The following is a 21974-nucleotide window of genomic DNA, read 5'->3' as shown; positions in this document are numbered from 1 at the left end:
CCCTAAACATAGTGTTCATATAGACATGGTACAGAGAAATGCCATGACACGTGGAATGCTGGCAGTACAGAATGTACCTTGTTATGGCTGATCTCATTAGGCTAAACAGCTCCACCTGGTGGATCATGTAAATCTTTCTATTTCCTGCTAACAGTGCCACAAAAATATAAATAATGATAAACTTTAACAGAATAAATAATGTAGTGCATTTTTATTATTTGGATTATTCACCTTAGGTAACTAATTACTCATATATATCCTTGATTTACATAATTTGGTAAATGATATTACTGTTGTCTTGTTCAAGAATTGCTTCCTTTATACGTCTCTATATTTTTGTCTCTCCCTCCTCCTCCTTCTCCTCCTCCTCCTCCTCCTGGTGTCCAGGTTCCATGCTGAAGGTAAACCCAGAGGAGCGTCTGTCCATTACAGAGTTGGTCAACCAACTCCAGGAGATAGCAGCAGCACGCAACGTCAACCCCAAGTCTCCCATTACAGAGGTCAGTGTGTGCATGATTGTGTTCAGTGCTGTAAAGAAAATATTATGTCTCCAGATTCTAAGAGTAACTTTGGTGTATTTTCAACCCGGACTCTATTTTTTCATGTTTTTTTTTGTGTTTAAATCACTTTTGTGATTGGGAATTGGTCCAGCAAGGTAACAGCAGTGATATGTGTGCACTTTGCGCAATTTACGTCCACTGTTCAGTTCAGTTCAGTTTAGGACTAGATGTTCCCTGGATGCACATACTTGAGACTGTCAGTGGGAGTGATAGTGCCGTCTTGGGGTTTCTGAGTGGGAGCCAAAGGGTTAGATGGATAGAAAGGTAGAAAAGAGCATAGGTAGTTAGAAGGAGCATAGGGAAGGCAGAGCCAAGGAGAGATGTCTGTGCGTCTGTCTGTGTTTTTAGCATCATAAAACACACTTCATTCAGAGCTGTTGGAAATAAAGGTCAACTCAAAAAACTATCTTGGGTTGTCATTCCAACAATTACCAACTGGTTTGGTTGAAATAAACCCCAAATTCACACAGTTAGATGTGAAAATATGCTGGATGTATGCACGCTAAAATTACTGTTTATTTGAATGGAGTCTGGTGGCTTTGACTGGCAATTTCAGGCCTGTTTCTGTTTAACAAAAAGGATCTTAGTCTGTAACAAAAAGGTCTGTCTCTGTAGGGATCCTTTCCATAATTTTGTCAGACAATAAGACCAACAATCCGAGCCTATCATTGGCAAAAGCAAGCACTTTTAGTGGATGTAAATTAACAGTGCACAACATTGCAGCCCGTTAAGCCACTGCCGGCTGCAGCAATCTTGCTTAGTACTGGCCTAATTTCAAGAATTGTTTGCATCTGTCACTTTCAAACAAAACTGGGAAAATAGAGTCCAGGTTAAAAAAATACCAGTTACCCTTTTAGAAGTGACAATACAGTAAAACTCCTCCAATCTTTTCACCATTATGTAGTTATGTTATCCTTAGCACACAGATATTTACTGTGCTGTGCTGTTATGTTGCTGTTTTTGGTGCTATATTTCAAGCCCTTATCTTGACATGAAAGTCACTGGGTCTTGGTTAAAACAAAGAGATAGCAGAGTTTCAGAGAGTATCACCAGGGAAATGGAGGCAAATTATGCCTGCGGCTGATAAATTATTCTGTTCTCCTCGCCAAGAGACAAATGAGAATGCATTTGAAATTGTTCTCTTATCTCTGACTGTCTAGTTGCTTCTGCGTGAGGTATTAGGTAGGGTGGCAACTTTCCCCGTGTGCAGTTTGGAGTAAACAAGTTGATTGCGGAGACACAGGGGCACATCCTCGGTGTCTGAGAGGCTATTGACAGGCCGACCACACGGCCTCTTCCACTGTGTGTGTGTAAACATGCACGCACACTCGTTCTCTCAAATTGCTGGTGTGGTTACACACGCTCACTCTCAAATGCAACCAACGCGCGCTCGCATTCACACACACACGCAGGCTCAAAGGAGTCTGTATTCTCTTTCCCAGGCTCCTCTGCTCCCAGCTGGCTTGGTCCTAGTGGGTCCAAAGAGACAGAGACATGTAGAGGTGGAAAATGGGTGCAACTGGGACCTAAAGTGATATCAACACTTCAGTCGTAAAGCAGTATTTTGGGGTGGCAGAAGAGGTTTTTTGTTTTTTGTTTTTTTTTTTTCTTTGTATCTACCACCCACAGCAGCTAATCAGATTTGAGATTTTCGCCAAGGTTTTTGGATAGATAAGCATTTTATCCTGCATGGTGGCTGGCCATGACCAACTAAGTAGCCACAGCCTCTTATGATTCTTAACACAAATCCTGGTACTTATCACCAAATCCACAGCCGCAGTTGTGATTTTAAGAGTATGAAAAGCTGATTTCAGTGTCAGAAATCTCCAGATTTACACTCATTCTTATTTCTTCCAACAACGTCCTGGTGTGCAATGAACCCTTGACTGACATACGTAAAACTGAGCCAGTGTACTTATCCTGAATTATGTTTCTGTCACAATTAAATGTAAGAATATTTAAGTATTTTCTCTGTAGTTGGAAATCGTACACTGGTTACCACCTGTTTTCCTGTGCTTTAGTACTGCACACACTCACTTCTGTCATCGTATTCTCAGATAATTCCATTGCTCAGAACAAATCAGTAAACTGCAGCACTGGGTTCTTCTGTATCCCAACCAATTTTTTTTACCAAACTGCATCTTGATAAGGCCAGTAAATATGTGCAGAGTGAGGGCAGATTTAGCAATTGCTGATCTGATTAGGGTTAAGAAGGGGTTTCCCTGCTGGACATAAGGAGATTATAATCCTCCTTCTTCTTCTTCTTCTTCCTCTCCTCCTCCTCCTCCTCCTCTCTCTGCTGCTTCACAGCACAGACATATGGAGAGGCAGACTGTGCGATGGAGCAGAGAGGAGGGAGAGCAGAAAACTTGTGAAGGAAAGGGAACAGAGATGGAAGTGAAATACTGAGAGGGAAATGCAGTAGACAACTCAGAGGGGAAGCGAGACGCAGAGGCTGTCTGGCTGCCTTTAACACAGACACTCCAGGAGTCATCTGAAAATAGTTTTATCGAGCGTCTGACACAAACTATTTTTTCAGCTGAAGTGTTACGATTGTGCTACTTTTTGGGATTCTTTTGCACTGGGGATTGCACATAAGGGACAGAGAGGAGACCTGTTGCTTAACAATCAGGATTTGATTGGTGCTGTTTTTCTGTTCCTGTATTTGTGGTCATCTGACCACGGTTTTCTATGCAGGCTAATTTGTATCTTTTCTGGAACATAGTTTTTGGCATTATTTACATTTTTTTAAAATGACCATTTATTGCATTTTGAAGGACAATCTGCTTCGATCATCGTAGGCAAAAGCATAGCTCCCGGCTACTGTCAACTTAGTCCGTATTTTGTTGACTTACCTGTAACAATGTTGAGTGCGTACTACTGTTGGCGTCCAGTGTTTGACGGCTATGAATGTCTGCAGCTGCTGGAGCAGAACGGAGGTTTTGGCAACAACGGAGCCCAGCCGCCCATGCAGATCCACAACGTCCACAACAATGCAGGTAAAGGTTTGTGTGTATGACAATATTGTGCTCAATGTGGGTTTGGGACAGTGATTATTAGAGAGATTGCAGGTTTGTGTTTGTTGTCCCTTTCGTGAAGTGTTTACACATAAAGGTAGGGGAGGTGTGAAGTTGAAACCTCTCTTAAAACAGAGCAGTAGCGTCATGTCAGTGTTTTGCTTCCAAAAGTGAAATTTTAGCAGCTCATTGACTTGCTGAAGAACATCTTATAACCCGATAAGGGACCTTTAGCAGAGCCACAGATTTGCTATGCTGCACTATAACAAGCTGGAAATATAATTGCATACTTTTACTAAAAAAAAAGCCATAGTTTAAAATTTTTTGGCTTTGCAGCGTGATTAAGACACCCCTAATTTCTAATCAGCCAGAGACACATGTCCTCACATATCCACACTCCCAAGACCCCACCCATATCACTGAGAGTCACACATGTTAATAAGTAATCTGGTTAATTTACTGTGACCACGGTAACAAAAAAAGTCTCCTCCTCCTAAGGAGTAAGTGGGGTCATGACCAACAGTCAGTAGATCAGTCCCAGATCCTCAAATGTTTTAGGAATTATCATATAATTTCCCATCTCGCATTTCTCAGTCATTACGAAGCAGTAACAGAGCAGTATAGTTTGGTTCCAGTCACTGCTTCCATGTGTAAGCACCGTATTCTAGTTACTCTGTAACCCACTAACCTTGTTTGATCTTGAGTGTAAACCCGAGGCCAAAAGGCTCTCGTGTAGCTTGTGCAATATGTTCAGTAAGGTGAGCTTTACATAAGTACAGCCGGCTTGCTCAGTTTATAAGGTTTTCTAGTATTAATCTGTAGCAGAATAGAAAAGAACACTCACAGGATTGATTACCTGCCAAAATAGGTGTTAGAGAAACAAACTTTACAGCCACATATTGGCATTTGGCACTATGACCATGAGTGTTTTCATACCCTTCAGTATGTCTGAAGAGGCTGAGGCAAAGTACACAAGCTCGAAAAATGGCTCATTCTTCTGTTTTAGGATATTTGAATTAAGATTAAGAGGAAGAACTTTGTGACAATTATATTTCTGTCGTTTATCTGTACCTTTTTTTCCAAATAAGCATAATAGGCTTTTCTCTTCACACAAACAACCATACGCATACACACGCACACGTGCAGGTTGTGTACCGTCCATTAAGAGGATTTATGCACAGCCAACCATCTGTCGAAAGGCAGAAGATGTTTGCTCTCCCTCTCTGTTGAGGAGCGGCTGCAGTCCTTCTGTCCATTCACACTATTTGACCCGATGATGTTGGGTCAGCCTGAGTCCTCTGCCTGTTGTTGTATCTCAACATCTGGCAGCTCCACCACAGCTGAAAGCAGCTGATTCTATCCAATGTATTTACCACTTTTTATTGTCGTGAAGTGTGTGCGTGTGTAAAAGCATTTATCGTGAGTGAGCTTCTCCCTCAATATATGCATGCTAGCTAGAATTATATTTGAATACAGTTTTAATCTGATATGTTTGAATAAGAGAAGAAAGATGAAAAATAATGTGACAGTGTGAGTTAACATGTAGGGTCATGAGGGTTTCCATACCTACTCTATGCCCCACTACTACTTTTGTAAAGCCTTTTCTTTACATGAAGCAATGTTTCTGTTATATGTTGTGAATGCTCGTGAATATTTTATTATGGGTACTTGAAAAGTTATGGAATAGTTCTGAAATGTGTGGGAACCCTGATTAGATGATGGGTGGGAAGGTAAAACTGTGACCCTGATTTCTCTAGCTAAACCCAATGTCAGTGCTATGACAGCGTCTGCAAATCTGTCACATTTTGCATTCTCTCTTTTCCCTGACAACACCTACAGGCATATACGATCCTGATCAGGCGGGCAGCGGCCTCTTTGATATCTTACGGGGAGGAACCGAGCGCTTCCTGACCAACATAAAGGACACTTCCTCTAAGGTCATCCAGTCAGTAGCCAGGTAAGATGCTTCAACCCTGTTGCAATGATTATCATTGTTGTATTTATCCATATCCCATTTTCAGTTAATCTTTATTGTCATTACAGTTATGTTAGCACTCATGCTTTATTCATTCAGCCTGACAGTCGGTGCTTTGCTCACTCGGCATAATAAGGGCATGTGTTGCTGAACTGATCTCATGAGCCACATTGTTTTTAAGTTGCCAGCCTGTAAAGTTGCCTGAAAGTTAAGTTAAACCTTTCACATTTTGCACGAGCTACTGCAACCTCCCATATGCCCACTTTTCTAAATAAGGCAATTCCACCACCATGTTTGCTTTAGTAATCATTAAATGCAATTTGATGATGGTGAAAAATCAGCTGACTGTAGACTTTAAATTTAGCGCACTGAAAGTATGCACTCATGGTCAATTATCAGTCATCATGTTTCATCACAGTCACATCAACCTCAAGTAAATGTTGATAATTGTCCACCTGCAAATTGTCCCTGTAAGCATTTATACTCACACCTACCCTGCCCCCCAGTTTTACCTTTTTAAAAGGAACATTTTGCTGCCTGGCTGTCTGAGATGTGCTTCTCCGCTCTGACACTCTTGCAGAGTTGTCTGTCTTTGTAGTTCGCTCACCAGCTGGCAGGCAAGTAAGTCAGTGGATGGTGGGAGTAATCTAGTCTGCTCCACTTTGCTGCAGCAATCATTGACATTGACTGTTGATGTCACAGACAGGTGGCCTCTATGACTGATATAAGCAAAGTGTTCCTTTAACTCTACCCATGTCCGTTCAGGTTTGATGTTTCATTTGGTTACTCTCTCATCGGTTTGTTCCATTTGTTTAGTCGTTTTGTTTATTTTTTGTTGTTTCTTTTCTCTGTCCCAACCCCTCATGGTCCCACTATGTGTCCATCACCTAGCAACCCAAGGTAAATATGGGTCAGTGAAGTGCGTCAGCTCATGCGTTGCTCTGTGTGCTCCTGTAGTCTGTGTTTGATTTAGAGGAAGAGAAACCCTACTAAGCCTTCTGCTGTGTCGTGTCCACCATCACAGCTTGCTGATCCTAACACCACACATTCAATAATTCAGTTGCATGAATGCAGAGCGTCATGTGAATGGACAGATGAGTATCATTTGAAGAGTGAATGGAAGGGTCAGATGATTAGAAAAATGATAGCTGCAAAAGACAGAACAACCAGAACATACTCTCTGTGCATGGTACAGGAAATGAATGGACCGGTCAATAAGAGGTTAGAGATTAAAGAGCTGGTGGTGTAGCAATGATACACTTTGCTTGAAAGGTGCATTAAACCACCTGCTTCAGACAATGACTTATTTTTAATTTAGCCGCCTGTGTTATACCAGTCATATAATGACAGTCATATAATGATAATGAGAAAAGGGTTTAACAGCTTTAAGTTTTCTAAAGCAGACAGCCTTATCCATAGCCTTATTAAAGGGTAACTTTGGTACTTTTCTATCTTGACCCCATTTTCCCACATTGTGTCTAATTGACTAATAGGAACAAACATTGTTGAAATTGGTCCAGTATTCAGCAAGACCGCTGTTGCCAGCAGCAGGAGCAAAAGGGCTGTAACCACTCGGGGCATAAATTACATCTACTAAAAGTGCTTGTTTTTGGTATTAAAAGTGCCTGAAAACATTATGGAAAGAACTCCTATAGAGGTAGAACTTCGATAGCTGTAACTGGTTAGTATAGAAATCCAGGTTCACTGAAGGGTATCTGGTTAGAACAAACTAAATGTCACTTTCTGTCTCAATTATCCTTTTTTTCTTGCCACACGATCAACACACAATCTCCATATAGTTTGAAGATAGTTGGATGTGGTTCTGACATAATATAAAATACATAGTAAATGAATACTGTATGTATTAAGCAATAGACATCAAATATCAAAACAAATGAACAGCATGCAATATATCTGTATCCATAACCATCAAAGACACTCGTATATAGACAAACAGGTAACAAGGGAAAAAACACGGATACCTTAAAAATATATCTATCTATAAAAATAAATAATTACTATGAGTATAGTGACATGGACTGGTCAATTGACTGGGAGAGAGAGAGAGCATGTTACATCGGCCAGTTTAGTTGCACAAAGTGATGGCCTTTTTCACAGCAAGATCCCTTTTTGTTTAACCAGAAACTCCATTTAAAATAAAGAGTCATTTTAGCGTGTAAAGAGCCAACATATTTTCACATCTAACTGGGTGAATTAAAGGCTTATTTCAACCAAACCAGAGTTGGTGATTGTTGGAACAGTGGAAAGACAAACCAAGGTGATTTTTGTGACTTTTATTTTGTTTCCATTGACTTAAAGTATGTTTTGCAATGATAAAATTACTGTTTATTTAAATGGAGTCTGGTGGGTTTGGTAATAGCGATTTCGGGGCTGCCTGTGGTTAAAAGGACCTTACTCATTAACAAAAATGTCTGTTCCTGTAGAGTCTTTTTCCTGATATTTTCAGACACTTAGAATAACAATTTTAGCCTGTCAGTGGCAAAAACAAGCACTTTCAGTAGATGTAAATAGATTGCGCAATAGCCCAATAACATTAAATTGCAGTCCGTTCTCTCTCAATACTGGGCCAATTTTAAAAATTGCTGTCAACATTAATCACTTAGTCTAAAATGTGTGAAAAGCAGGTTGAAAAGCATTGCAGTTATCTTTTAATTGTTCCCAACCTTTTCTGTCAGATGTACTCCCAGCTCTGTCAGATGAACTCAAGCACCCCTTCCTTGATACATCTGTTTATTTCAACCTTTCATTTACTTTTAGCGACCTCAACTGCTATTCCGTTACTTAAAGCCATTTCAGCATTTATCTGTCTTAATTTATTTAGATTTTAACAACTTATCCATACCTTTAGGTATCTGTTTCAACCATTTATTCATCACTTTTAACTGTTTTAACGTCTCTGCTCACTTTCTAACTTTTAATGCACTCGATGAACACAATATATGGATTTTTTTTTTTTGTTATTCTAATTATAAGTTCCTTATTTTTTTCCCAAAGTAATTGAGCTACAATCTTTCCACGTTCCCCCGGGCAACTTCAGGTGTACCCGTGGTTGGGAATCACTTGCCTTTATGAATGACTGATTGAATGGATGAGTGAATTTGGCTCCACTGCTTACTTAATCACCATTTCAGCTAAATCTGTGTCTTAACTGGCATTACCTGTCTGTCCTGACACCACACAGATACAATTGAGTGTCATCAGCATAGATAGATTAAATTCTCTGCTTGGCCTACAATTTGTGTGTACTCAATTCTAGTATTTGGTTGGAATCATATTGCTGTTGTCATTGTTCCAATATGATTTTGTTTGCTGTAAAATTCAGTGTAGTGTACTCTACATCAATTAAGTAAGGGATAACGTACAGGGAGTGGGTCGTCACTGAGAAATAAATTCCGGGGGTTAATTTTGCAATAATGACCCGCTCCCTGAACATTGTCCCGCTTATTACATGGCTACTATAATTGTCACAAAATATTGACAAAAAAATTATTCTAATGATTTAAAAAGGATTTTATTGCTTTCGCTAAGCATCTAAGATCAAAACTGACTGATCAGAATCGGAAGCCGTGTAATAGCTGCTAATAATAATGATATACCAAGACGTTATTGGCAGTAATGATATTCCCATGCAACCACAAGCATCTGCCAGATGCATGTGCTACATTAAGACAACGGTTTGTTTAGCCCCACAATTTGCATGATTGTGAAACTGTTTGAAAATCTGCATTGTGTGGTAGCCCTGGCAGAGATGCCCATTCAGACATCTATTAGGAAGATTTCCATCCTGCAGCATTGTGGATTCAGATCCAGAGTCATATTAGTATATCGTAATTGAAGCTTTCTTGTTACTGAACCAGCTGTTTGTTAATGGCTGTATCTGTGCAGTCTCCCAGATATTAGTCAAACTGTTTTATTTCTTGTAGTGATTTGTGTTTGTCCTCCCTACTGTGTTGTTTACCTACTCCTCTCATAAGTGCACTTGTAATATCTCTTACAGCTATGCCAAAGGGGACCTAGATATTTCATACATCACCTCCAGAATAGCAGGTAGGCACCTTTTTAACCCTCTTCACCTGCATAGATGTTGTCATTAAGTCGTTATTGTAGATTACATGATGAGAATGGCACCAGAGATAATTCCAGTCACACGTAGCTAAAGTGAAAGTGATGTGACATTATATCTTCGATACTGTTAAACATTTCAAGAAAGGGATAAACCTGTGATGTAATATTTACTTATCTTTCTCTGTATTTGTGTGTGTAGTCATGTCCTTCCCAGCAGAGGGGGTGGAGTCAGCGATAAAGAACAACATTGAGGACGTCCGTCTCTTCCTGGATTCACGTCATGCTGGCCACTATGCTGTCTACAACCTCTCCAGGCGATCGTACAGGCCTTCTCGATTCCACAACAGGGTATGAAGCATGTGTTTGTAGGTGGATGTGTGTCAGAGTGTGACTTCACCAAGCCCCCCTGTCTTAGTGTGGATATGTCATTGCTATTAGTGGATAGTTTGTTAAGTTCAATATATAATATATAAAGTTGGGCTGTCCTTACATTTGTGTACAGCTTTACAAGATTCTTGTTGTATTCATGTGTGTCTGTATGTGTGTGTAGGTTTCAGAGTGTAACTGGCAAGTGCGCCGTGCCCCCAACCTCCGCAGCCTCTACAGTGTGTGTAAGAACATGCATCTATGGCTCAAACAGGACCAGAGGAACATCTGTATAGTACACTGTCTGGTGAGTAATTTCTCACCACCTACTAGATGACTAAGATGACTAATGACTTGGGCTACACTCACATTACAAGCAATGTGGCCCCAATGCATTTTTTTTTTTTTTTTTTGCTCTCATGTGATACAGATCTTATTTTTTCAGAGTAGGGTGGATACAGAAATCAGATTTTTTTTTTCCCCAGCCACTTTTATTTGGGGTCCTAGAACCATTCCTAAAACATTTTCCCTTACATCCATGTTTTTTTTTTCACGTCAAACTTTACTGTGCAGGTGCAGATCACACTCCGTACAGTTTCCAAGCGCTCAGTTGAAACTGCAGAAGGCTGCTGTAGCTGTTTTGCTGCTGTGGTAGGCAGCCAATAGAGCCAAACTGCCAGATGGTTTTTGACAGGGATAGCTTATACCTTGACAGCCTTGTCGTGAGGCGCCAACAGAGATATTAGAATTTAGCCCCTGGATGTCCTAAAGTTTTGGAAGGACTGTTTCGTGAAACCCACCATGTTGCGGCCCGACCACTCCTGACTCCTCTCCACCACCCACACCTCTCCCTCCACAGAACTAATAGCAATACCTGCGGATAGAGCTATAGCTATGGCTTTTGCGTTCCTGCGCCGCCTCACCCTCACAAATGTCATTCTTTTTTTTTTTTTTCGCAACTGCATGTGTCTCGCAAATGTGACTTCTTTGTTGTTCCAATCCACTTGAACTTACAGTTCCCGTCAGTGTGTGTGCATGAGCTGCGGGCTGTGTAGGCTTTGTGGGTTTTTCTGGGACGGTGTATGAATGTGACCGGATCAGCTGATCACGGTACTTTGTTCCACATGTGTCCAGATGAGAGGATCTATGGCGTGAGGAGGTGAGTAGGCCTACGGATGTCGGTTGCGGCAATTGTGGCCAACGAGTTATAAACGGCCTAGCTACGTTATTTCTCTCTGTCTGTTTTGCGCACAGAGCTCTGATGCTCTCACGACCGGCCCACTGCTCCGCCGTCTCTCTCTCTGCCTCTCTCTTTTTGACTCCCCGGATATAGGGTTTTTTTTTTTCCGCGAGTAGCGAGAGTTTCCGGTGGGTCCGGGAAAAATTGTCCGGGTTGTCACAATGTCAGGGCAGAGATCTTTTCATACTGATATCAGATATGGGTTGCTTAGAACATGAATGTGAACAGTCTAGGCAGAAAGATCAGATCTGGGGGGAAAAATCGTAACTGAGCATTAAGCCCTGTAATGTGAACGAAGCCTCAGTCCCTCTGAGGGATGTAACAATATGGAAAATTTGATATCTCGATTACAGTGACCAAATTATCACAGTAAACGATAATATCACAATATTTTTTTAAGCGCTGTAAAATGTCCAAAAAATAGATACATTGAACTAACTTCACTAAATCTTGTAACTTCCTTATCATACTAAAATGTTAACAGCCAAAATCTTATATTAAAATGAAACTTTCACATTAAAGGGGCAAGGGATTGACACAGCAACAGAAAATTTTATTTTAAATGACAAAATATGTAAACAAATTACAGGAACAAAGCTTACTTGTCTGGTGCATCTTAACAGTCAGCAAAATATGAAAACAATTTATATATTATTTATTTATCAGCAGGAGAGGAAAAATATATATAAAACAAAACATGCAAGAGTAGAACAAAAAACATACAATATATAGAATAGGTATCACAAATGTGCAGGAGAAACCAAAAAACCCTAAGGGCAATGGTCATCACTACACAGAATAATTCACACATTAGAAGTGTGCATGTGAGTCAGAGGATTACCTGTATGAGAAAAGGAGTGCATGCTCTCGTGTGTGTGTGTGTGTGTGTGTGTGTGTGTGTGTGAGCAGTGAATTTAATTAGCCTTATAAAACCGAGAGCCCCCATTAAGGCTCTCGGTCAAAGGTTAACACGGCAGCGTTTTATGTTGTCTCCTTGAGCTTATGTCGAGAAAGCATAACTGGCCGTCTGTATCTCTAGCTCGCCGTACAATAACCATAATCACAGTGATTCAATCATAGCTGATCTCAATTAGCGTTACGTTACGTCGGTTTATATTCTGTCGGCTCCACTCAGTGTTTTCAGCTCCGTTTCGTTTTGAAACACTTAGCAACATAGCTGCTAATATGGCTATTAGCTACTCAGCTAGTATTAGCTCTTAAACGAAAACGGAAAAGCTAGTCGCCGTTTAGGAGGACAGATACGGCTCAAATGTCCCGTATACGTCGAGAATTACACATTATGACAATCTTAGTAAAACCGAAGTCCCTCACACAATAACTGACGTTTGCATGGCATCACTTGCATTGGCTGTAAAGCTGTGGATGACGGTCACGGAGATGAGCCAGTAGATTTGTAGTGTTGCTACCCTTCGCAGCAACTTTCTTGCTGCATGTTCTGCACACAGGATAGTGGTCCTCCACCAGCTGTCCCTCGGCATTCTTCAGAAACCCAAAGTACGCCCAGACCTCAGACTTTGTGCGTTTAGTCGGGGGGGAAATGTCCTGAGTGCTCCTATCACCGCCATGTTTTCATTCTTTGTGTTTACACATACAGTGCATTCACGCAGCGCCTGCATCGCGAGACTTGAATGAGGCTGTTATTACATATCCTGATAATCCACCGCGATAATGCAATTAATTTAAACATAAACGGTCATTCTTACCGTGTAAAAATTAACCGAGATTTACCGTAATATCGGTAATCGTTACATCCCTAGGAAGGAGGTCATGACTGAAGTAGATGATGAGAAAATAAGGAGGAGTGTAGCACCTGCAGTATCTTTAATTGTCACCTTCATCTTTTCTCTCTGCAGGATGGCAGGGCAGCATCAGCGGTGGCAGTTTGCTCCTTTCTGTGTTTCTGTCGCCTTTTCACCACAGCTGAGGCGGCTGTCTACATGTTCTCAATGAAACGCTGCCCGCCTGGTATAGCACCCTCACACAAGAGGTACAAAAACAGACTGGTTGGAATTTTGTCATATTTGGATTTGACTCTAGAAATCATAAAAAAATTGAAATGATTTTGCGTTTGATTGCTGCAGGTATATAGAGTACATGTGCGACATGATGGCAGAGGAGCCCATCGTCCCCCACAGCAAGCCCATAACAATTCGCTCCATCGTCATGACACCTGTGCCGCTGTTCAACAAGCAGCGTAACGGGTGCAGGCCGTTCTGTGAAGTTTATGTTGGAGACGAGAGAGTCCTCACCACATCACAGGAGTACGACAAGATGAAGTAAGTTCATACACACACACACACACACACACACAAACACCTTTCAGCTGTCCCTGGATAAAAGCAGTAAAACAAATGTTGCTGTTTCAATTATTCATCCTCTCTCTCTCTCTCACGCTTTTGTTCCTCACAGGGACTTTAAGATAGAGGATGGGAGAGCGGAGATTCCCCTCAATGTGACAGTCCAAGGAGATGTGCTGGTGGTGATCTACCATGCAAGATCCACACTGGGAGGACGTCTACAGGCTAAGGTACACACACACCCACAAGATTAAAGGGTAACTTTTGTATCTTTCAACCTGGACCCTTTTGTTCCCATGATTTTGTTCTAAGTAACTAACAGAGGCAACAGTTTTTGAAACTGATCCAGTATTGAGCGACAGGGCTGCAGACAGCACGGCAAACCCAGCTAACTACTCGGGGCATGTTTGTATCATCAAGTTACATTCACTTTAAGTGCTTGTTTTTGTCACTGATGGGCTCATATTACTATTCTAATTGTCTGACAATGTTGTGGAAAGGATCCTTACAGAGATAGACCTTTTTGTTAAAGAGTAAGATCCCTTTTCTGTAACAGTAACAGCCCCAAAATTACTATTGCCAGACCCACTAGAGTAGTAATAAAGAGTAATTTAAGCGTGTATAGAGCCTGCATTTTTTTACATGTACATCTAACAGGGGTTTTATTTTGACTTCAAATGAAATGTGTTTTATGATGATTTCTGCTCATTTAATTGAGTCTTGTGGCTTTGGCAACAACGAATTCAGGGCTGTTTCTGGTTAAGAAGGATCTTACTATGTCACAGAAAGGTCTATCTTTGTAGGGATCCTTTCCGTAATGTTGTCAGACACCTACTGTAGAATAACAATCTAAGCCTGTCAGTGGCAAAAACAAGCACTTTCAGCGAACGTAAAATGCCCCGAGTGTTTACATTGCAGCCTGTTTTGCAGCTGCCGGCTGCAGCCCTCTCACTCAGTACATTTAAAAAATTGTTGTCTCTTGGACACAAAAACATGGGAAAATAGGGGCCAGGTTTAAAAGTACCCTGGCTACACTTTAAGTGTAACACATCAACTGTGAAAACATTTTGGACAGAAAAGCTTATCTTAAACAATTTAATGTTTTGTAATGTTGTAATGTTTTTCAGATGGCATCCATGAAGATGTTTCAGATCCAGTTCCACACAGGCTTTGTCCCCAGAAATGCGACCACTGTCAAGTTTGCCAAGTGTGTACACAATTTTCAGAAATGCATTACTTTTGACTAAACAAGATCTTTGACACTCAAAGCTTCAGATCTTTTATTTCCTCTACAGTAATGTCAACTACAACACATTTCTTGCTTTCTAATTAACTGTTAAATATGCTGCATATCATTGTTTTTCATCAGATATGACTTAGACGCCTGTGACATACAGGAGAAGTACCCAGACTTGTTCCAGGTTAACTTGGACATCGAGGTGGAACCCAGAGACAGACCCACCACCAAGACCCCTCCTTGGGAGGGCTTCCAAACCAAGGGCCTCAACCCCAAAATCCTTTTCTCCTCTCGTGATGAGCAGCAGGAAATCCTCAGCAAATTTGGTAAGTGGCAGTTCTTTGTAAAATCCAGGCTCTAGGGTTTGCTTTACTGCGACATCTTTCTCCTTTTCTCTCCTCATTGGAGGCATGTTTTTCTACAATTTTCTCTAATTTACTCATGCGTATGAACTAAACATGAAACTTTAATCACCACAGGTAAGCCCGAGCTGCCTCGTCAGCCAGGCTCCTCAGCATTTTATGACTCAGAGTCGCCCCAGCCAGCTCAGACCCCCGAAGGCTCCACTGCAACAGAAACAGAATCTCCTGTGAGCACCGATAACAACGCCAACAACTTCTTCCAGACACTAGATTGGGAAGGTACGGCACTTTTGTTCTTGTGATGATATTTTAGCTTTAAAATTTCTTGGCAAAATCATCTACGTTTTCCCCCATGCAGCCTCAGTATTCTGAGGAATCAAACCATGAAACATTCCCTGACCTCTTGATTTACCACCCTCCCCCTCACTGAGTGATTCCACAGTAACATCAGGTGTCTTAAAATATCCACTGAGCAGCTTCCTGTATTTGTAGATGTGGGCAGCCCTCCAGATGCCTCAGACAGTCAAGGAGGAGGATCAATGAATGACCAGGAGGATGTGAGCGATCAATCAGAAGGAGAGTCCTACTCTTATTCTGCCCCCAGTGGGGAGCCACTGTCACGTGACCCCAGCGAGCCGCTGTTTGATGCTGACTTCCAGGTGGGGAGAGACAGTATGACTGTCTTTATCAGTAGAGCCAAAATATGTTCTTTCTCCACCCCTCTAATTATCTCTGTCTTTTCCTGTTGTCCCTTCCTCCCCTCAGACCTCCCCTCCTGCAGCCCAGGAATCTCCTGTCGGTGACACAGCTGACCTCTTGGGACTGAACTCCGACCCGTCCATGTCCTCATCGTCCTCCTCTGCTCCTCATCAAGGAGCCCAGGGAGGAATGAAAGCTGCATCGAGCAACAGCGACCTCCTCAACGACCTGTTTGCACCCCCTGGTGGTCAGACAGGAGCGGTGCAGGAAGACTTGTTCTTCAGTGGGCCAGCCAGTGGAGCCACATCAGACTCAAAATGTAAGGGCCGAGGCTTAATAAGTGCTAACTGCTTTGTTGTAAAAGAAAACTTTCAAGTTAATGCATTTTTTCTCCCTCCCTGCAGCCATGGGCGACCTGTTCGATCCATTTGGGATGGGGTCTGGCTCTGGTGTCAGCTCCACCGTGGGGTCATCTCGGCAGGCCTCTGGTCCAGACCTGTTTGGCGACCTGTTGGGTTCTGAAGGTTCAGCTCACAGTAACCCCGCTCCTGCTTCCAACACAAGCCTCTTCAACCTCAGTGAGTACATCAGCTACAGCACCATGTCCCAACTGTTCAATGCCACTCTGCTGCCGCATCATATCTCAGTCTCCTTTAGGAGATATATTGATTATTTACACACACTTTTCTGCAACTGAGCAGCAGCAAACCAACAGTATCTTAAAGTTCCTCTCTTGGCAGTGAGTAAACCCCTAAAAACTCATCTCTGTTCATCAGAATTGCATATTTAGAAGTTTTCTCCATGAAAAAAAATCCTTAAAAATGTAACTCTACACCTTTGCCTCATTTAGTATCTGTGGATCTATGAATATGCAAACAAGCCCCGCCCCTCAGTATCTAACTTACAGCTCAAACATACCTCCTCACCTTTGACTGTGCTCAACAAACACACAAACCTTTGCTTCTAAACAGTTATAGATAATAATAGCCTTTGGCTTGACTACATTATAAAACAGGTAATAATGTTTTGCTAGTCTTGATAAACCTTGTTCCAGGTTGGCAGCTCTGATGTGTTGAGTCAAAGTGAAACTGAGCTTGCAAAATACTGATATGTAGCCTGGCTCCTCCTCTGATGGGCCTTATTTTACTGCAGCATTATGCTAATGATATGGAAAGCCCTGTATGTGACATATGAAACCCTGTCATGTTACATATAAGAAGCACCATACAGACAGGTTAAAGCTGTAGTTGGTAATGTTGGTGAGCTAGCAAGATTTGAAAGCAGCACCTCCTCTAAGCTCCACCCCCTCCTCCCCCTCCCGTCAGTGCTCCGTCCAAAGCCATGGCTCCACAAACTTGAACGCGCATCCTGCAGTAGAAGTCAGCAGGGCAGAGGAGAGCCGAGTAAAATAACAAATCCCCCCGAAGCAAACAAATAATTACCTGTCCAACAGAAAGACAGCAACCTCTGCATCACTTTACAGGCCCTTCAGCTCCCTCAGGTGTCTCCACCGTTCAAAAGCTGCACCGATGTTGATGTCTGGTTTGTCCTTTTGCTTTATCCAAAGCCTTTTTCGTCGCAGCCTTTTCTGCCTCCGACTTTCTTTTCTCAGCCTTATTAGCGGGGCGAGCCGTTACAAGTAACGTTGGAAGTGATACTTTTGGCTGCATTTTCTCTGCCATTGTTCAGCAAACTCCTGCTAACTCGGTATTTCTGCTGAGGAGTGTGTTGAATATTATATTTCCGGCAACGGTGGACGCAGGGAGGGAGGGACGGAGGGGGAGCTCGGGCAGGGGGAGACATGAAGGCATCTGATTGGTTCTTTCCATTTGCACCGAATGGCAGGGATTGGTCAGAGTTTTTACAGGCCTGCAGCTGCCACAGAGGTCAGATTTTTTTCATCCCTTTTTCTGAACACATTATGTATTGACTACTCTCAGGATGGAAGGACCATTTCACCCAGTACAACAAGAAGTGTTTCTGAACAGGATTACCAACTATAGCTTTAACAAGGGTAAAACCCTTTTTTTTTTTTTTTTTTTTTTTTTTTTTTTAGAGGGGGTCTCTAAATCATTTTAGTTCTAGTTCTTCTGCAAACACTAATGCTGATGTCACATTTCTTCCTCTATTGGCGTCTGCTGCAAGCCATGGCGGATGGCAACATGCAAAAAAAAAATTAATTGGTGATACTGTATTATATCGTGTCTTAACAGATAAGCTAGTGAATGATACCCCTAAGATGACATCATCAGCCAGCCAGCCAGACCTGCTGGGAGGGTGGGACAGCTGGGCAGCTGGCACCAACGCTAGCATGAGTGCCACCACCAGCAAACCTAATTATACCAACACAGGTGTGTGGAGGAACATGATGTAGGAATTTGTGTTGTAGATCATCTTGAAATACATGAGAAGAAAAATCTAACTCGCATATTGTTACTCTCTGTAGCTTCTAGTGCTTCGTCTATGTCGAAGGCCAAGTCTCAAACCTTTGATCCCTTCGCCGACCTTGGAAACCTGGGCACCAATTTACCAGGTAAGAGGCCTGATCAGATGTCCAGTGGCTGGTAAAGGTGATACTGTGCTGACTGTGAGCAGTGATCCCAAACAGGAAAATGCCCTTATCAGACAAATCCTCACTCATGAGTTCATCTCAAATAACTAGCTTTAATTTCTCCTTGTTTCTTGCAGGTTCCTCCAGCAGTAATTTTTCCGGGCCTTCTTTCAGCGCAAAGACTCCCTCCTCCTCTACTTCCTCCTCTGCTAAGCCTCAAGCCCAGCCCTGGCAGTCAGCAAGACCCTCTTCAGCCCAGAGCAAACCTTGGATGTCTGGATCAGGACAAGGACCTGCACCCAAAGCACCCTCTGCATCTCAGTCTGCAGGCGCACAGCCCACTAAACCCAACTACAACCTCAACTTCTCCAGTGTGATTGGTGGGAGAGAGGAGAGAGGAGTTCGGGGGCCTGGATTTGGTAAGAGACATTTGAGTGGACGAGAAGGGATTTGTTATCGAGTCATTTTTATGTTTGATTTAACACAATTATTACTCAAATATTGCTAAAATATGGTTTTCCTCAGCTTATAGAAATGAGTAAATGTGATTAGTAATAAGCACTGGAATTGACCAGTGGCTACAAAAGGAGAATGAAAATTAAAGGAATTTGTTAGATTTATGGACAGTATTGTGTCAGACGTTAATTTCTCTGCTCTCTCTTGTAACGCAGGCCCCAAACCGAAGGTAAAGGAGGACGATTTTGAGGACCTGCTGTCAACTCAGGGTTTTGCCTCGAGGCCTGATAGGAAGGGACCAAGGACCATCGCTGAAATGAGGAGACAGGAGATCACAAAAGACATTGATCCACTTAAATTACAGGTAACAAACTAAATACGCATGGAAGAAATGTTACAGTGTTGGTGGGTGAAATGTGAATTTAATGCATTTGCCCATGACTGGAGGATCGCCGTCAGATCCTGGGAGTTGCAGAATATGTCTAGTAGGGAGAAGTGACTGTGGCGGCATTACCACCCCTGAGGTACCTTTTGAGCCAGGTCCTTAACCCCCAGTGGTTGTACCAGGCAGCTTCCAGATGTTGATGTGTGTTCGTAGAGTGTTCCTGAAAAGAAAGAAAAACAGCTTGTGGTGAAACTTACCTGAATAAAGCTTAAAGGTATATTATGCAGGAATTATGGGTAACTGTTTAGAAACACAACACTCAAACTTGGCTCCTCCTCCCCACACTGCTTGTGTGTACACTACAAGCTACTAATGTAGAGATGTCACATTTGTTGTAATAGAAAAGACAATACTTAAGCATCTACCCGTCCAACAGAAAACAGGCCAACTTTACATTGCCCTTCATCCTCATCTTGTCCTTCAGTGCTCAGTGAATGTGAAGGTGAAAGCCAGCACCAGATTCACTCTCCTCACTCTCCGCTTGCTGTTTGGCGTCGCTGTAATAGCATCTGCAATTTTTGTGGCTTCCTGGTGGATTTGTGCTGCTTACAGTCTGGCACCTGGTTGCTACCTTTCTATAAAGTCCCATCCTCACCTGGGCACTGTTATTGGCTGAGGTTTCCACACCTAAACTTGTCCTGACCACAGCAAAATGAGACAATACAGGCAGAGGGCACATTCTCTGGAGATAAATACACAGCCACACATTTCCAGTGGGTCATAAGTAATGATTTAGAGTGATTACTTTTGCATTTTTGGGAAATTCCTGCATAGTATACCTTTAAAAAGTATAATTACGTACCTAGTACCTTTTTATGCTAGAAATATTTAAGGTTTGTTTTATTGTCATGCTGCAGATCTTGGACTGGATCGAGGGGAAGGAGCGAAACATCCGAGCGCTGCTGTCAACTCTGCACACTGTGCTGTGGGAGGGTGAAACCCGCTGGAGGCCTGTGGGCATGGCCGACCTGGTGACACCCGACCAGGTGAAGAAATACTACAGGAAGGCTGTGCTGATTGTCCATCCAGATAAGGTACGGCACTACGAAAAGCAAACATCGTCTTCCAGGAGATGACAAGACAAAATTTAATACTCATTCTCTGTCTCTCTCTGCAGGCAACAGGCCAGTCTTACGAAGATTATGCTAAGATGATCTTTATGGAATTGAACGACGCCTGGTCAGAGTTTGAGAACCAGGGATCCAAAGCACTCTTTTAGAACACCTGGTCTGGATCCCAGCCAGACCAGACCAGACTGGACTGGATTCAGCCTAACCACACACAAGGGTTAGACTGGGCCAGATTGGACAGGACTGAGCCCACATTGGGCCTTAGGGGGCGCAGAGCCTCTGAGAGGTGTCCTCTCTACCATTCCCTTCACTCCCTTCTTCCTTCTTTACTTTCTTCTCTTTCTACAGTCAAGGAAAAAAGACCTTTTGCCTCACGTCCGGCTGTGGTGAAAATCTCCTCGCTGGTTCATAAACGGCCGGCAAAAAAACAAACATTGTGATAGTTGTTGAAACTCACTGCCTACCTGTACAACTGCCTGAGTGGTGCTGCAAACATCTGGAGGGAAGGATGGGTGACAATCACACGAGGAAGACAGAGTGGAAATGAGTACTACATAATAAGACAAAGACTTTTAAGATTATCATGACAGTGGTATTCTGATGAAAAGATTTAACGAGCCCACACTAATGAGATGTTGCTAAATTCTGGCTGTGGCTGGTGAGTTGGTGAGCACTTTTGCAAACAACCAGCCACTTCACTGACTGGTTAAAAAAAATAAATAAATAAACACGGCTGTACATTTTCCAGCATGCCGGCCAACATGGAGTGTTGTTTTTAAGCTTAGCAAACGTTGCTGATGAATTTTGGGACAAACCAGCCACAGCAAACAACGGACAAAAAACTATCCCGCCTCAAATGGAGAAGCAGGATTTTTGAACGACCACAGATCTGTTGATAATGCCCATTAATACTTTGAAGTGCACCTTTTGGGGTCAGTGGTGGTTTGGGTTTGTTGTTGAGCCATTCCTCTCCAGAAAGACAAGACTATTGCCTGCTGAACACTACTAGTGCTGCTTCTAACATAACAGTTACGACTACACACACACACACACACACACACACACACACTCCTCAGATTGATGTTAAAACCTGCATCCTAAACTTCTGACAAAGAAACTTGTTTTGGAGCCCCATATAAACCGAAGCGGGCAGTCTGTCGTGTTTTTTTGAAGTGCTCTTTCAATTCCACCCACTCAGGCTATACTGTGTAGCTGACTGCATGCTCTCCCACACCACACCTCTGAACAACAGAGGGGGGGTAGGTGTGTTTGATTTCAAACCAGGGTAGTCCAAACGGGCGGTGGCTCTTTTTTTGAAGTGCTCTTTTTCTTGTAGCAGAAACAGAGCCCGATGAAGCTGAGTGGCAGACTCAGCACTCACGCTGCTCATTGCTTTCGAGCGTCTCCGTCATCACTGTCATTACCAACCCCTCTCTTTGTCTCTGCAAGCCCCACCCACCTCCAGCGCCGAGTTCAGTGGACATTTTTTTGTCAGGAGCAGATCAAAAATTGAAGGAATGAAAAGAGAATATGCTGATTGAATCTTGGTTTTTACTTTTTCTTGTATTTTTGTGGGGCTCATTCTGAGCTTT

At 42.5% G+C, this 21974-nt stretch overlaps 1 protein-coding gene across 1 annotated transcript in view; it reads left to right on the top strand.

Annotated features, from left to right (window-relative positions):
- gak (cyclin G associated kinase) overlaps positions 1-21443 on the top strand; it is a 35706-nt gene extending 14263 nt beyond the window's left edge. Inside the window, exons 9-29 of the mRNA XM_049578195.1 lie at positions 388-500; positions 3481-3559; positions 5417-5534; positions 9571-9620; positions 9838-9986; positions 10189-10311; positions 13119-13252; positions 13347-13541; positions 13675-13792; positions 14690-14769; positions 14932-15125; positions 15279-15440; positions 15654-15820; positions 15927-16179; positions 16265-16438; positions 18074-18211; positions 18307-18393; positions 18549-18830; positions 19083-19231; positions 20170-20346; positions 20430-21443. Of these exons, the coding sequence (XP_049434152.1) occupies positions 388-500; positions 3481-3559; positions 5417-5534; positions 9571-9620; positions 9838-9986; positions 10189-10311; positions 13119-13252; positions 13347-13541; positions 13675-13792; positions 14690-14769; positions 14932-15125; positions 15279-15440; positions 15654-15820; positions 15927-16179; positions 16265-16438; positions 18074-18211; positions 18307-18393; positions 18549-18830; positions 19083-19231; positions 20170-20346; positions 20430-20531 (3044 nt within the window). The 3' untranslated portion in view covers positions 20532-21443. The remainder of the gene's footprint in view (positions 1-387; positions 501-3480; positions 3560-5416; positions 5535-9570; positions 9621-9837; positions 9987-10188; positions 10312-13118; positions 13253-13346; positions 13542-13674; positions 13793-14689; positions 14770-14931; positions 15126-15278; positions 15441-15653; positions 15821-15926; positions 16180-16264; positions 16439-18073; positions 18212-18306; positions 18394-18548; positions 18831-19082; positions 19232-20169; positions 20347-20429) is intronic.
- The last annotated feature ends 531 nt before the right edge of the window (positions 21444-21974 follow it).

Source organism: Epinephelus fuscoguttatus, linkage group LG6 (genome assembly GCF_011397635.1).
Source record: "Epinephelus fuscoguttatus linkage group LG6, E.fuscoguttatus.final_Chr_v1".
Classification (NCBI taxonomy): Eukaryota; Metazoa; Chordata; class Actinopteri; order Perciformes; family Serranidae; genus Epinephelus; species Epinephelus fuscoguttatus.
Note: the sequence above shows the minus strand (reverse complement) of the source record. Positions and strands in the feature narration are given on the sequence as shown.